Source organism: Galeopterus variegatus, unplaced genomic scaffold (genome assembly GCF_000696425.1).
Source record: "Galeopterus variegatus unplaced genomic scaffold, G_variegatus-3.0.2 Scaffold4050, whole genome shotgun sequence".
NCBI classification, from domain to species: domain Eukaryota; kingdom Metazoa; phylum Chordata; class Mammalia; order Dermoptera; family Cynocephalidae; genus Galeopterus; species Galeopterus variegatus.
In genome coordinates, this window is record NW_007730161.1 from 90822 (window position 1) to 107759 (window position 16938).

Sequence of the window (16938 nt, forward strand, 5' to 3'; positions counted from 1 at the left end):
AAAGAGTTTTCTGGCCTCATTTGGACGTGTGGTATTGTGACACCAACTATAAACTTCCCTGTTGCATCCATTAGCATGCACTGTTTTGAATATATGACATGAGTGACTGTGCAGTTGACAAGCAGAGGATCAGGTAGGACTTGGAGACCAGACCACCCGTACGTTTATGGTGTTTTGTTGGACCTCAGGGACTTTTTGGAGAGTTCTTAACACCTGTTGGTAACATTGGATGTATTTTTGAAGTAGATTTGAAGTCTTCAGTAGTGTTTTTGAATTTCTGTCTTTTACTAAGACCTCTTTATGCCATAAGATAGGTGACAGTAACAGTAATCTCTTTTTCTTGCTTAATGATCAGAACACCTTTGAATAGGAATCAGGATAGAACTGCTTTATATTAAATTCCTTTCTGGGGCCGGCCCGGTGACGCACTGCTACAGTGCGCCACTTGGGAAGCGCAGCGGCACTCCCGCCGAGGGTTCGGATCCCACATACAGACCGGTTCCCGCTCACTGGCTGAGCGAGGTGCGGGAGCAACACCGAGGGTTGTGATCCCATTGCCGGTCCTAGTCCGGTACAGGGGCGACACTGAGGGTTGCGATCCGTTGCCGGTCACGGAAAAAGACAAAAAGGAAAAAAAAAAAAAATTCCTTTCTGTAGCTCATAGTACCTTGGAGAAGTTTCAGTATACTTTTCAAAAAGGAGAAATGATCACCATAGTACTATCCTGGAACTTTAGTCCAGCTCGTGATTTTGGGGTGGATCATTGGCAGTGTTCTGTATAGTTAGCTTTCAAAGACTATAGCAAGAATTTTCCAGAAATTAGAAACAATCAAATGTCGTAATTGGCTTTCTAGACTTTCTTTTTAAAAAATTGTAGTAGTAATGCTTATGATGCTTAGTAATGCTTAAGATTGATAATAACTGTGGGAAAATTTAGGAATTATAAGACATTTCTTAGGCAATCTATATTTCAAGATAAAGCTCATGTTTATATATCGGACCAATTCTCTCTTTTGCTTATTTTAATCACTTGGCTGAGATTATTCAGGGACTTTCTCAGTCCTCTTTGTTCTGATTGTTGCACTAAGTTCCTTAAATATTGCATGCTCATTAGTGTGTGTAAGTACAGCACATGCTTTTCATCCCGGAACTGACAGTCGTGCTCTTTACTTCATCTCTCAGCCTCAGCCACTCTTTCGTCTCCGTCATGGAATGTTGCAGGGTTAATGCTGTGTTGCTTACTTTGCTTCAAGAAACTCCTTGATCACATTCATCAAAACATTCACATGATGTTTTTAAGATCTGCCCTTTCACTCTCACATTGACGTGTCACATTTATCTGTACAACTTCCTGTTGTGAAAGCCTCACTCAGGCCTAGCTCTAGGCTGGCCCCGTGGACTGGTGGCTCTGGAGCAGGACTGCAGCTGACTGGGTAGTTACCCTGGGTGGCTGGAATTGACTGTTTCTGAAGGGTAGATAATGAAGCGCTGTTAGACCCAAGGGACAAGTGTGGGACTGAAACATGGGAGGTCAGTCAAGAAAGTGACAGCCTGATGAACATAGGAATGGGACAGGAATCAAGCCCTGTGTTAAGGAGAGGGGGCCGCCAGCCCAGAGCTCTTTTTTTTTTTTTTAGCTTTGAGTGCTTGCTATTTGGTAAATAGGCTGACTGAGTTAAAACAAAACAAAGCAAAACCAAAATGTAGTGATTGAGTAGATAATCCTAAATTGCCAACATGGCTACCTGCAAGCTTCCCGATGGGCTGAGGGCCACCTTGAATTGAAGCATGTAATGCATTTGGCTTACAGAAAATTGGAATGTGTCAGTCCTGTGGTTACACAGATTTTTAGTATAATTATATTGTGATCTCACTGTTTAATGATGGGCCTAACAAGACATCTGTATTTTGGGGTTTATTTTTGACGATTTTCTGTGGTTTAATAGTCTAAAATTGGTAAATTTATGTTACGAAAAATTTTTTCACCAGAGCAACTGAACTCTGTCAGATGATATTTTCAATTTATATCATAAAATATTAGAACTGGGAAGGAGCTTTACTTGCCCCCCTGTGGTAGATTCTTTATTCATTCATTTGTTCTTTTGTCATCAAGCATCTACTTTATAACAAACACTATTCTTGGCAAGAAGATATCCTGAAAAGAGATTAAGTATGTTAAACATAAGTCTCCCATTAGAAGCAAATTTGTTAGACTTTGATCCTGTTGTGATCTATATGTTAGCACATTTATAGACACTGAACTTTTCAGTTCGTTCTTTTTAGAACTTGGGCTTTGGTGATGACATGGTATCAGGAACAAATAAGAATATCATTGAATAGTAACTTGCTTTTCAGGGGGTCTTAGAAATCTAATAAAGGTGACTCTATGATGCCCATCTTGACTTGCTATCCTTAAGAGTGAATTTTTCTTTTCTTGTAGAATCACAGGTCCTGCTTGGATTGCATATCTTTGATGAAGCTAGTCCCCTTTCATGTTATTGGAAGTGCAAATAAATACACATTCAATTTTGCTTGCTTTAAACTTATTTGTTACGTAACTAGAATAATTTAATCTTTCTTTGATTCTTCCACTTTTTCACATAATCCTTGTGCTTGATTATATTTGATCAAAACAATTTACTCCCTTTTTTATTTCCTTCAGAATAAAAAGAGTTAAAGTAAATTACTTTCTATCAATTTAGAACAAAAAATTCAGGAAATTCTAAAGTGAAGATCACCATGCTCCCATGAACTTTATGGTATTTGTAGCAATTTATTCTTTTTGTTTTTTTAACAAAGAGCTTTTATGAAACTGCTAATAATTGTAACTTTGTTCAGTATTACATGTTTCTTAAACTGTGGCTGCTTTCCAAATACCACAAATAGTCTAAATTGTTTTACCTTTAAGAGATGTTTTTCTAATGGAGTCATTGGTTAATTCTGAAAGTAATTCAAACTCAGAGTTTATAACCTTCTAAACTCACTCTTTAAAGTTTGCTAATTTTTTTTTTAAGAAATCACATTTGGCTCTTTTCTAATAGCTTTAACTTGGCAATAAAAAGGAAACTGCAAGCATTTATTTCATCTGAATTTGAAGTCATTTTTTTTTCCTTTTTTGTCTTTTTTCGTGACCGGCAACGGATCGCAACCCTCAGTGTCGCGCCCGTACCGGACCGGGACCGGCAACGGGATCGTAACCCTCGGTGTTGCCCCCGCACCTCGCTCAGCCAGTGAGCGGCCGGTCTGTATGTGGGATCCGAACCCTCGGCGGGAGCGCCACCACACTCCCAAGCGGCGCACTGTAGCAGTGCGTCACCGGGCCGGCCCTGAAGTCATATTTTAAACCTTAAGCTCTTTAACAAAGCATGAGACAGCATATGTAACAGTCCTACTTACATATTTTTGCTTTGTGTGTGTAGAAAGTTTCCTGCCTCACTTTATCTTTGGTCTACTGGACATTTTTATTCCATCAATAAATTGCAAGTCTCCTGGAATATTTTATATGGGATTTATTTAACCCACGAGATCGGATCCTTGCTATTTTACATGCCAAAACATTTTGGCATTCAGTTCACTTGTACCCCCAATAAACAGCTTAGCTTAGTAGGGTACTTCTGAGAATTGCTGAGGAGAGGGTGAGGCTTGGCAAGGATCAAACCCAGCGGGATAAGATTCTGTTAAACTGTGAGTGTTACATGCATAACCAGGGGATTTGGGGGGTTCAACAGTACCCACTGAAAGAAAAGAATGTATTCATAAGTAGGTGAAAGAATTTAATTGGAACGGAAGAGTGAGAAAGAGGATTGTGGAGGAAGATAAAAAGGAAAGGACATGTATTTGTTCAGTAAATGAGAGGAGAATCAGCAGCATAAACAAAGCCTTAGTCCTTCCTTAAAATGTTGACTTCTACCTCGAGGTATAATCCTCACCTTCCCCACTTTGTTGCATTTTTCCCCTTTACCCCTGACTACCCCCTTTTTAAAACTAATTTGCTCTTCTCTGGGCTTTTCTCTGCAGCCCCCTCCACAATAGTTTATTGTCCCACGCAGATGCAGTCCTGCCGTGAAGGCTCCCAGCCTTTCCGGCTGCTCTGCCCCCCTGCTTGCCAAGTCAGGACAGAGGGTCTTTTTCTGTGGTGTATTTTAAATAGGTGCTGGGCCAGCCCACTCCGGCACTCCTTCTAATACATATTAATGCTTTTTTTTCTTTCTGATTTCTGAGTACACGATCGTTTGATCATTTTTTGCTTTGAATATTCTTTCTGTGCTGCCAGAGAAAGAGATGACTTGATGTCTGCACTAGTTTCCATAAGGAGCAGCATGGCAGATGTGCAGCAAAGAGAAGCAAGTGCCTATGAACAGGTGAAACAAGCTGTGCAGATGACTGAGGAAGCCAATTTTGAAAAAACCAAGGCAAGTGTAGTAAGATGAAAGCAAAGGCATCTAGAATTGTTCTATTTTTTTTTCCTTCTGAGTAATTCTTTGGTTATCCTTCCATAACTAAATTCTGTTTTCCAAACACACAAAGTGAATACCAATCTGTTAATGTAGACTTTTCTGAATTAAACAAATTTGCTATTTGGATAATTCTTATTCCTTTGCAAATACTCTTGTTATATCACTATTCAAAGAATGTAATACAATATGGTAAAGTACTTTGAGAGACTTGTATGCTTAATCTTTTTATTTGCTGATAGTTTTCATTGCTGTGAAAATTTTAATACATACTCACCAGTTTGTGTATATTCTTGTTTGACCAAAGACAATGTTTTTCCTCTATATATGGGAAATTTTGAGAATATCCAAATATCCCAAAGATTACAATATATGTGTATTTAATAGTATCCTTAGCTACGAGTCTGGATCCATTGTAAGCTTAATCAAACATACTTAATAATAATGATAATAATAATTAACAGTGATCTGTGTTCTAGGCACTTTGAATAATAGGAAGTTACTGTTGATTCATCTATATTTGGAGGCCACACCTTAATCGATTAAAATTGCTCTGCATTTTCCATAGGCACACTAGTTGCACTTCAAGTGCTTAATAGCCACGTGTAGCTACTGATTACTGTATTGGACAATGCAGATATGGAACATTTTCATCATCATATAAAGTTCTATTAGATAACACTAGTCTAAACCATGTAGTAACATCAGCATTCTTTAAAATATTGGAGCTGTTTGATTCTATATTAAGAATTGACTCTTCTCAGTCATTGCCTTCTCCATTTATCTCTGTCCAGTTCATCCCTAACTCTTCCCAGACCATTTGACCCTAATTCATTACTAATTTCATAACACGTCTCTGCCTATGAAATTTAGGTTCAGTTCTGACCAAACTCCCTAACATATGTTAATGTTTCCTCAAACGCTCCTCCTGTTTCTTTAGTTGTTCTGAACTCTGGCTGTCCCTTGACAACATCACGATCCTTAAAACCTCCAGCAAAGCCCCTTTTGCCATTTAGTTCATCTCACATGGCTACGATGGAGGAATCAGCACTCACTTCGCTCCTTCTTGCCATTTCCAGACCTCTGTTGGGGCACCTCCTTTCCAGTACCATTCCTCTTTGAAATGAGTGTTGTCTCCCTTTTCCCTAATAGTAAGCAATAAAATTTCTCATCTAGAAGACACTCTTTGACACTTTTTAAGAGCTTTAGCATCTGATCCCTTCCCCCTCCACCCTGTCTCCTTTCATCATCCTTAAAGGTTTCAACATCCATGTTGTTAATACAGTCATGTACCACATAACAGCATTTTGGTCAACAACGGACTGCATACACAACAGTGGCCAGAGCACCAGGCTACATCCCTTCCCCCTCCACCCTGTCTCCTTTCATCATCCTTAAAGGTTTCAACATCCATGTTGTTAATGCAGTCATGTACCATATAACAGCATTTTGGTCAACAACGGACTGCATACACAACAGTGGCCAGAGCACCAGGCTACACCATATAGCCTCGGTGTGTAGCAGGCTACACCATCTAGGTTTGTGTAAGTACACTCTGTGATGTCACACATTTACTAAATCACCTAATGACACATTTCTGAGAAGGTATCCCAATTGTTAAATGATTGGTGACTGTAAATGCAATAGCAACACGTTTCGGTCTCCTTAAATAATATTTTCCCCCTACTGTTCTGTAACGCCCACATGAACTGAAGTGCCCCTAGTACCTCAAACTCTGAAACGGCTCTCTCTGACCAGAGACTTTTCTCTACTTCCCTCTTTATGTAGAGAAATCTGCTTCATGTTCTCGTTCCTGCTTCTAGTTTTTCAGCCTCCTCTCTTTTTATTTGTTGTCTCCAGGCTGGTCTGCTTTCCTTCCTACTTAAATATGAATTCCACCATCTCATTTGCAGCACCTTCTGTGTTCGCCAACTCACTGAAGAGAGCCTTTGTCCACTAGTATGCTCTCACTGGACAACCGGACGTCGTCCCTTCCTTAACCCCTAACCAATCCCTAAGTGCCAATCTTAGTTTCTGAAGTTTTCTCGAATTCTTTCCTCGCTAACACTTCTTGTTCACTTTGTGGTAATCTCTGAATTTATGTGTTACAACAGCCTCCTAACTTGTCTCCCTTCCTTTGCTCCAGTCCCAATTGTGCAGCCACAGTGATCTTTCATAAAGACAGATTTGCTCATGGGACTCTCCACTTTAAAATCCTTCAGTGAATTCGCACTGCCTTTGGTCTCCAAATTCCTTCGCATGCTTACGAGGTCTGTCATACTGTGGCTCCCTTTTCCCCTCCAGTGTTGCTTCTTATCACTCTCCTCTCACACCTCATCCCCCAGCAGAGTCAGGAGACTTTAATGATTGAGCACGAGATTATGAGAGTTAGCCAGACCTAGACTCACTGGCTGTGTGACCTTGGACAGTTATTTAACTTCTCTGTGCCTCAGTTTTTCTTCATCTGAAGATAATACCTGACTCATACTATTGTTAAAGAGGACTGCAGTTTAAAATGTATATTAGTTATCCTGTAGAAACCCTGGCACAAAATATCTCCTCAATAAATGTCTGTGGTGGTGATGGTTATAATCCCAGTGATTATTCAGCCTCTGGGTCTTTGTATATGCCATGCAAATTCTTCTCCACTCCACGGCCTGGATGTTTTCTTCATCCTTTTGTGGCTTAGCTTACGTGGCACTCTCTCTAGAAAACCTCTGTTCTCTCAGGTCCAGATTTGTGCCTCATATGTGCCTTTGTAGCAGGGTTTCTTAACCTTGGCATTGACATTTTAGGAACATAATTCTTTGTTTTGGAGACTGTCGTGCACATTGTGGTATGTTTAGCAGCATTCCTGGCCTCTACCTACTAGATGCCACCAATACACATCCCCTTCCCAAGCTGTGACAACCAAAGTTGTCTCCAGACATCGCCAAATGTCTCCTTGACAGCAAATTCACCCTCACTTGAGAACCACTCCTTATTAAAGTATTTATCAAAATGTATTATTATTGTGTTCACCATTAAATCCCTAGCATCTTGCGTAGTGCTCACCACATAATAGGTGCTCAGTAAATATCCACCGACTAAGGAAATTGCAACTCTGCATTCTAGAATTCCTTCATTGTCTTCCTCGTTTACCTTCTTTGCCAGTGCCCAGTGAAAATTAAACCCAACCAATCTTTTTTTCTTTGGCTACTTTTGGCCTACCAAGCACTGCTGAAGAAGGTCGCTTACAGAAGCCACTGAATGAGTTCTCCTGGAGAGCGTTACTGGTCACCTTCGGCAGTCATAAGTCCTGTTCAGCAGTGCTTACCTGTGTGGTTGACCGCCTCATCTACTCTACACAGAAACTCCTCTTCCTCATTTCCCCAATTCCCCTTGTACACCATACTCTCGACAGACGACCTGCTTCTCACTTTACTGAGATCAGGATCAGCCGACAGGAGCCTCCTAAACATCTCATCCTCCAAATGTGTCTTCTCATTTTTTCTCACGTTTCTGGCCCTCTTATTTCCCAATATGAATCTCTTTTTCTAAGTTCTTGATGTCTCCTACTTCTTCTAGGTTTTCGGGGACGCTGAGCCATCTCTTAGCACATCTTTCTTGCATTCTCCGTCCCTCGCTCCCCACTGTTATCCCCCCATCCGATCTATAGCTGTTATTCTTGTTTAAAAAAATAAAAAACAGGGCCGGCCCAGTGGCGCATGCTACAGTGCGCCACTTGGGAGTGTGGAGGCGCTCCCGCCAAGGGTTCGGATCCCACATACAGACCGGTTCCCGCTCACTGGCTGAGCGAGGTGCGGGAACAGCACCGAGGGTTGCGATCCCGTTGCCGGTCCCGTCCCGGTACGGGCGCGACACTGAGGGTTGCGATCCGTTGCCGGTCACGAAAAAAGACAAAAAGGAAAATAAATAAATAAATAAAAATAAAAATAAAAAACAGCCTTCACGTGATCAATTTCCGCTTGAGTTTACTACCTCTGTCTATCATTTCACTGTCAGACCTTTCAAAACAGTTGTCCACCCCTATGGCTTTCCTTTTGCTTCTGAACACATGGCAGTCAAATTTTGAACAAATCGTTGTCTGATTTCATGCTGGTGAATTGCTAGCTTAATGATACTAGTCACTTCCTGATTACAAAACTCAGTGACCTCATCTCAATCCTCTTTTGACTCAAACTCTGTAGTTTTGGAAGCTGTTAACCGTCCTATGATAACATGTCATCTCTTTCCCTTGATTTAGCTCATATTTTACTCTCATGGGTCCACTTTGTATCCTTCTTGTCTACTCTTACATCTCTTAACTTGTTTTCCACAAGCTTTCAATATGGACATCCCTCAGAGTTAGTTGCTAGCCCTGCTCCTGTGTTGCCTTGATTTTCTGGATTCGTGTCTTCTCTCGTGGCCAAATATTGCCTTCCTTTGAACATCCCCACATTGTGCCTTTAGCTCTAAGTGCTCTCCCAAGCCCCAGACCTACATTTCTTGCTGCTATTAGATCTCTTTATATGGATGATATTCCACTAGCATCTGAAACGCTATACAACCAACTTATTAAAATTTCTCTCCACCTTCCCATCTACTACTCCTTTTCCTTCTACCCTTGTCTGTATTGCCTTTTTCAAATGATGGCATCACCATCTTAGCAACAGCCCTGGCTCATGTCCTTCTAAAAACTTTAGCTCTTCCTATCCCTCTCTCTCGATATCACTTGCCAAGTTCTTTCTCTCTGTCCAGAGTCGCCTATTTAGCTATGCCCACCTTTCCTTTCCTGTACCCCACCCCGATTTAAGTCTTCACATATTCTTATGCAGACTATTGCAGTTGCTTTCTAGTTGCTTTCTGTCAGGTTTCTTCTAATTCCAGTGCATGTATTTTTCACACTGCTGCCATGGCCTTTCTGAATTGTAAAGACAAATTCCTTTGTGTGACCTTCCAGATCTTTCACAATCTGGCCCCATTGTAACTTTTCTAGACTTATCTTTCACTATGCCCTTTCATATAACCTGTATTGATCCCAGAACATGACCTATAATTGACCATTTTCATGAGTTTCTTCAAGACGTTCTTTTCCACCCTGTATCCACCTGTGAAATATCTGTTCAGCCTATAAGACTGAACTCAGACAGCAGTCTTCCCAAAAGTTTTTCCTAGCCCCTTGTTTAAATTAATCTCTTCCTCAACTGTATTCCTGCTGATGTGGTTTATAAATTTGGTGTCTATTTACATTGCTATCTTCACCAAAAGACCTTGAAAGTCAGGTCTGTGACATCTATCATTGTATTCCTCATGTGACCACTTACATATTAATTGCACAATAAATGTTTGTTAAATTGAATTAAAGTCAATTATTAGTTTTAAATATTAATGTGAGCTTTTGTAATTAGTGCTTTAAAAAATTTAACAGTTAAGAACAAGCGAAGCTATTTGTGTATTTCAAATCTACAGCATTTTCACTGAATTAGTAATAATGAATGCAAGGATTACTAAGCAGTTTACAAAATGTAATGCAAGTCTAGTGGTTTTTATCTAGGAGATGTGTTAAAATACATTAGGAATTTTGCTTTCTGAGAGCATTAAAAAGTCAGATGGCATAGATAGGTTAATTTTAAAATCAGCTACTTTTGTTACTGAGCTATGAAGTGGTTACTTTGTTCTATAGTTCCTTGACATTTGTTGCCATCTAGTGTGCCATTTTCATACTGCATGCTAACTAGAAGGGATTATTTTATATTATATATTTACATTTATAGTGGCAGTGAAAATGCCTGAGGATTTTATAAGAAAATAAGTATGTTATATAAGAAGAAGCCACTATCTTAAGAACTACTAGGAGAAATGGCAGCCACAGGCCCCAAATTAACTTGGTCACCTATAAAGATCTATTGTTTAATTATGAATGACTGTTTACTGACCTAGCCTTTGTGAATTCAGTTATTTGACTTTACTGAATGGTTGGTTATCTGAGTATGATCAGGGGGTACCCAATCAGCTGGGATTCTGGAAACTAGGAGAGGGAGCCCTAGAACTACAAGAGAAAGCTTTAATGGAAGTAGTATATCAATATTTGTCTAGTAGACCCAAATCTTCTAGTGTGACATCTGTTGTAAAAGAGAGATCTTTAGAAAGATTAAATCACTTTTTTAATTCCAAGTATGATGAAGTCCTATTGTTTTCTTCTTTGTGAGTAGGCATATATATTAAAATCAAAGCAAATAGAAGTAAAAACTATTATATTATTTGGAATCATTGGTTATGAAACTGGGGGACAGACCCTGATTTCCCCTTGCTATTCCCCTAACCCCATCAGAACAGGCCTTGAGTAGGGGAAAGAGGAAATAGCAAAAGAAAATCTGCTTGACTTAGCAGGACAGGCTGGATTCTTAGGAGTAAGAAATTCTGTTAATGATAATATACGAGTAGAGTTGATTAAACATATATTTCCTTAGGCTAAGACTTGATCTGAAGGTCAGGGTGTTTGTTCCTTAAATGAATGCCTTATGGCTTAAAATAACATTTGTAACCCCTCTCTTTAAGTTGTCTTTGCAGATAACAAACAACTACAAGCCACCTTTGAAGTCTGTACACCTCCAGACTCAAAGGAGCCAAGGAGGTACTTAGTCAGGATGCCAGAAATAATTACGCCAACCTCACCCCTGACCAGATTCTCCCACAACTCTCAAGACCCCCACTCATGATTTAGCTCTGTAAATGCCTGTGATTTTAAGCGGTTGAGGAGCATGAGGTCTTTAAGCCCCTTTGCATGCCTCTTTTGGTTCGGTATCAGTTACATACCAAGAGACATCAATAACCAGTTATAACCTAATATTTTTATTCAGTGTTTCATTGCTCCTTTCATTACTCATCACCACCCATTGGTGGTGTCTAGTCCTAACAGACAGAAGGCCACCCACAAAAGCAAGTCTTCAGCAATGGTTTACATGACTTATGACTTTTTACTGTGAGCTTTTTGCTGTATCATCGTATCTTGGCATTAGGCCTCATCCTATAAGGATCATTTACTATTCCTTGTTACTGAATTGATTGAATTCTTTGAATTGATTCTTTAGTTGCTTTTCATGGTAGCCTGGTTTTTAGATCTTCAGCAATCTTTTCCACTGTTCCTGTTGTTAATGATGTTAACTCCTGAGTTTTGGTTCAATTGAAAACCTTCAGATTGGATATATAGTTGATATTCAATAATTATTTTATTCAATCATACCAGTAGTATCCATTATATGAGCAAAATTTATGAACATTTTTATTAAGTTCATATAAAATATTTTTCACAGGAGCAATTGCATTTTGGAGCACGAAAGCCACTAATTCATATTATTTCAAGCTCCATGAGTCTAAATTATAGAAAAATTATACTTTTCATTTCTTTTAAAATCTACTTTAAAATTTCCTCTTCCAGGCATTCTCAACCAGGACTGGACCTGAGAATAACTCACTAAGATAATTTTACTGTATTTGTCTATCAGTTAATCTGAGGCAATTGACAATCAGAGACAATTACTTTTATGCTTAGGAATACAGAAACATTCCAGAAGAGACCAAAAGAAATTGAAGTTTAATACTTTACAAAGAGAGGAAAAATTCACATATCTTAGATTCATCTGTTGTTATTAAAGCTTTCACCAGAGGGAAGCAAAATTATGCATAAAACTTACAGTGCTTACCGAGACCATTTCCGGCTCCATTAACAAAAAATGTGACTATCAAATTTATAATCATACAGTATGTAAGTCATATGTAACTTGGGTTTTTTTCTACCAATTCAGGGGAAAAGAGAGGTTGGGTGAGGTGGATATTGTAGATAAGAGCCACTGGGATAAGATTAAGATATCATTGCTTCTTAATTTAATTGAGATTTTTAAAATTTGGGATTTTGAAATCATATTTTATTATTGGGTATTATACATAGAGATATCATAAATGTGGCCAAAAGGAAGTTACAGAGTTTTTATTTCTAGAAACACAGAGAGGGAAATTTAAGACTAAAGAACAATTATGGACTTTTATCAGAAATGGAAGATGACAATTTTCATAAAACTAGATAGTGAATGCTGTTTTAAGTCTTTCTTTATTTTAACTTTTCATTATTACCTAATTTTTACTTTAATTGTGTGTTTAGGGGGAGTGAACTAAATCTTATCTTAGTTATGTTTTAGGACACTTGATTATTATATAGTGTTAAACAATAGATGCCTGTATGTAATGATATATTCAACAACTCATTTGAAAATTTTGATCTTTTTATCATTTAAAGTATTCAGTCATTTTTAACCATGAGCAAATGAGAAATCAGTTGAATTGGATACTTACATGTTTCATGCTGTCTAAACATGATATACAATTGTTATTACCAACCACTTGGTTTTTCTGAACCTTTTTTCAAAATTCTGACTTATCCTTGGCCCTCATCAAGGTCCTTTACCTGAATTTTCTAGTTAATTTGTTAACATAGCTTTAAATGTGAAAATTGAAATATGTGAATAAATGTAACATTTGGATACTGTTTTAAATCAGTAAATGGGGATGATAAATACAAAATTATGCTAATGGATTTTATAGTGAATTTTAACTATCTTAAATAAAATTAAAGCTTAATTGTCTCATTTTCTCCTTATTTTTTTCAAATTCCAAAGTCCCATTTCACTCTGTCTTATTCTGGCAGGCTTTAATCCAGTGTGAGCAGTTGAAGAATGAGCTGGAGAGGCGGAAAGAGCGAATTGAAAAAGAACTTGCATCTCAGCAGGAGAAAAGGGCGTTTGAGAAAGAGATGATGAAGAAAGAAATAACAAAAGAAAGGGAGAACATGGAATCAAAGGTACTTAAGGACTCCATTGTCATCCACTTGGCTGAAGAAATGTTTGTTTCATGTCATTGATGATTCTATGCGCTACAGTTCGTGAATGAACTTAAATTTTAAAACCTTTATTATGTATAAGTAGTCAAATTTTTTATAATTTAGAGCTCATTAAAATGCTGTTTTTTCAAATATTTCTCAATAAACTTTATTCTCTGACCTTTTAAAATAAAATTATCAGTTAGATTCTATATTATGAAATTGTGAAATTTACTTTAATCCTGCCATTCTGTTTGATTCTCTGTCTCACGTTTGCCAGAGGCGAGCAGGTGCTCTGAAGACACCCAGATTTTATTTCAACTTTGGCTAAATCAAGGAGAGATGACTCCCCCACTTTATCCCCTACCCCAAAATTAAACATGCAGATGATAAAACACTTGAAAGAAACCCAGTAACCAAGAAAAAGTGATTATACATACTGTATGAAGTCACTTCTGACAAATTACATGATGAATAATGACCATCACCGATGAATACTTGCAAGGGAGAAATTAAAGGCAAAAGGAATAGATAACATGACATGGGCAGTGTTTGAAAAGTAGTAACAAACTGGAATACAGAGTTGAGTTGAACCTAGCTTAAAAATTGCTGTAATAGAGTAATATTAAGCAAGATGTGTTCTATAAAGTAAGCAAAACAGCTGTGTTACATTTTTTTACAAAGTGGACTTATAGCTTGTACCTTAAGTGCTGTGTTGTTATCATATTCCAATGTGTGCTTATGAACTCATTTAGCAAATGTCTACTGAGTATCTCCCACATGCAAGGCAATGTACGGGCCTAACGATATATAAAAAGACAAACCACAACTTCTGCCCAGTGAGTTTCTAGTCTCATGGATAAACTGAGGCATTTACTGTAGGCTCCCTTGTCTTTACCTTTTTTAAAAATTGTGCCTGTCAAAATCCTACTATAGGTCAATCTAACTGCCTATCTTCTCTGCCCTGGATTGGTTATCTCAGCTGGTGAAAATCCCACAACCTTGCAGATGGCACCGCTGTACACTCAGAGCCTTCAATGTCCAGAATTGTTCTTTCAGTGCTTTCTAGCAGACCTCTGATACCTTCCTCTCTCTTCCGTTTATCCAGCATTCAACAGATATTAACTGGAGGGACTGGGGATGTGGTAGTCTGATGACCAATGCAATTCCCTTGTGAAGCTCACAGAGTACTGAAAGAGTTAGACATTAAACAAATACTTTTATAAATGAATGTTTAATTATCATTGTGATAAAGCCATGAAGGTTTGGTGTCGGGGGCACCATGGCCGGAGCATAGAGGGCGAGGGCCAGAGTAGTAGGGAATGAGTTTGGAGAAATTGAAGAAGTATTCAGGAACCAAATTATTAATGGCCTTAAAAGCCATGTGAAGAATTTTAAATTTTATCCAAAAAGTGATAGGAAGCCATTTGGACAGTGTCATGATGCCATTCGTATTTGAGAAAAATCACTTTGTCAGTAGATTGCAAGGAGAACCGGAATAGATGCCCGGAGATCAGGTGGGAGGTGACGGTGTCTTGGAACTATTTTCCAGGACTATTTCAAATTACTTTAATTCTCCTCAAGTTCTCTACCATACCACTTTCCCCTCATTCTCAGCAGACAGCCTTACTTACCTAACAAAGAAAATTGAAGCCATTAGGTGATAACCGCCTCTATCTTCCCCCTCACCTCTGCCTTAAAATAAATTTTCACCCACATCCAAACATCCAAACCCTATCAGAATGGAGAAGGCTTAATCCTAATCCTTTTACCCTCCCAGGGGTCCCGTCCCCTTTCCCCACCTCAGGGAGCTCAGTTCATTTGTCCCTTTCTTGTGAATCTTCAGCCTTTCCTTCACTATAGCCTCTTTCTTCTAATCTTGTGGTTCTCAATCTTTGCTATGCGAGAAATTCTAAAAATCTCATTGCCCAAACTGCACCCCAAACCAATTACATTAGGACCCAGGTGTCAGTACTTTTTAAAGTTGCCCAGGTGATTCCACTGTGCAGCCGAGGTTAGAAACCACTTTAGTAATCCCATACCCCTCCTTACTGTTTCTCCTTAATAGTCGAGTTTCTTGAAAGATTTGTCCACGCATGTTGTCTTTATTTTTTCACCTCCCATTTACTTTTTAGCCTGCTGCATTTTAGCTTCTGTGCCCACAGCTGGTGACATTACCATTGTTAGGTTCACTGAAGACCTCCTCGTGCTGTATTTAGCAAATTTTTCTTTTTTGCTCTTTTTCTCCTTAAAAGGCTCTCTTTCCATTATTTCTCTGCATCTCTATTTTTGATCTGGGAGAATGATAATGTGTGCCTTTTAGGTTACTCTGAGTTTAAAGTGTGTTTGAGACAATGAAGGAGACACGTCCAGGAAGCAGCTTGGTACAAGGGTCTGTAGTATAGCAGACAGCTATAGATGTAGGTGTCTTTGGCACTATTGTGGCTTTAATTGCATACATATGGTATTGATTTCTAAATCTTTAGCTCTCTCCTGAGATCCCAAACCAGCTTTCCTTTCCATCTTCCCTATCCCAGTGGAGCCCCTATTCATCCAGTTTCCCAATACAGAAATCTTCTCATCCTTGTCTTCTCCCTCACCCCACGCATCTCATCATCACCAAGTTCTAGAGATTGAGGCCCCTAAGCATTTTACATTGCCCTGTCTCTCCATCCCACTGCTGCCCATATCTCACCCTTGGATGGTTCCTACAGCCCCTGTGGTGTCCTTGCCTCCAGTCTCAGCTCTTTCCCATCTGTCCTCTAAACCACAGCCAGGACAGTCTTTCATAAATGAACATCTCAATATGCCACTCTCTTGCTCTAAAATCCTTTCATGTCTCCCTGCAACCTTGGATAAAATTTAGGATCCTGTGGCATAACATGAAGACTCTGTATTATCCTCTCTCATCAGCTCTCCAGTCTCATCTCCCTTCATTTCTCCTCCTTGCTACCCCCACATACTGACCTTATACTTCCCCAAACCTGCAAACGAGAAACTCTGCAGTACCGTTTTTTCATTTCAGGATGTTGCTTGTGCTTTGCCCCCTGCCTAGACAAATCTGTATTATCCTCTCTCATCAGCTCTCCAGTCTCATCTCCCTTCATTTCTCCTCCTTTCTACCCCCACATACTGACCTTATACTTCCCCAAACCTGCAAACGAGAAAGTCTGCAGTACCGTTTTTTCATTTCAGGATGTTGCTTGTGCTTTGCCCCCTGCCTAGACAAATCTTCTCTGCCATCTTTAACTGATTCTTCACAGTTCTTGATATCCACCATCTCTTACAGCTTGCCAAAGCTAAATTGGGATCCTCCCTGACGGGCTCTCATAACTCAATTTATTGCACATTTTTGTTGATTTGTCTGCTTCCCCTAATTCACTATGAGTCGCTTGCATGTATAGTCTGTTAACATCCTTATTGCCGGGCTCTCATAACTCAATTTATTGCACATTTTTGTTGATTAGTCTGCTTCCCCTAATTCACTATGAGTCGCTTGCATGTATAGTCTGTTAACATCCTTATTGCTTGGCACATTCCTCCCACATAAAATGTGCTTAAAATGTAATTGTTGAATGAATGAATGAATGAATACAAAAATGAATGAAATATGAGCGAAAGAAAAAAAGA

General features: G+C 39.0%; 1 protein-coding gene across 2 annotated transcripts in view; it reads left to right on the forward strand.

Moving 5' to 3' along the window:
• The window catches only part of SDCCAG8 (serologically defined colon cancer antigen 8), a 154686-nt gene that overhangs the window by 48169 nt on the left and 89579 nt on the right, over window positions 1–16938 (forward strand). For both annotated transcript variants that reach the window (XM_008586621.1, XM_008586622.1), the window contains exons 9-10: window positions 4274–4412; window positions 13138–13290. In XM_008586621.1, coding sequence (XP_008584843.1) covers window positions 4274–4412; window positions 13138–13290 — 292 coding nt within the window. The remainder of the gene's footprint in view (window positions 1–4273; window positions 4413–13137; window positions 13291–16938) is intronic.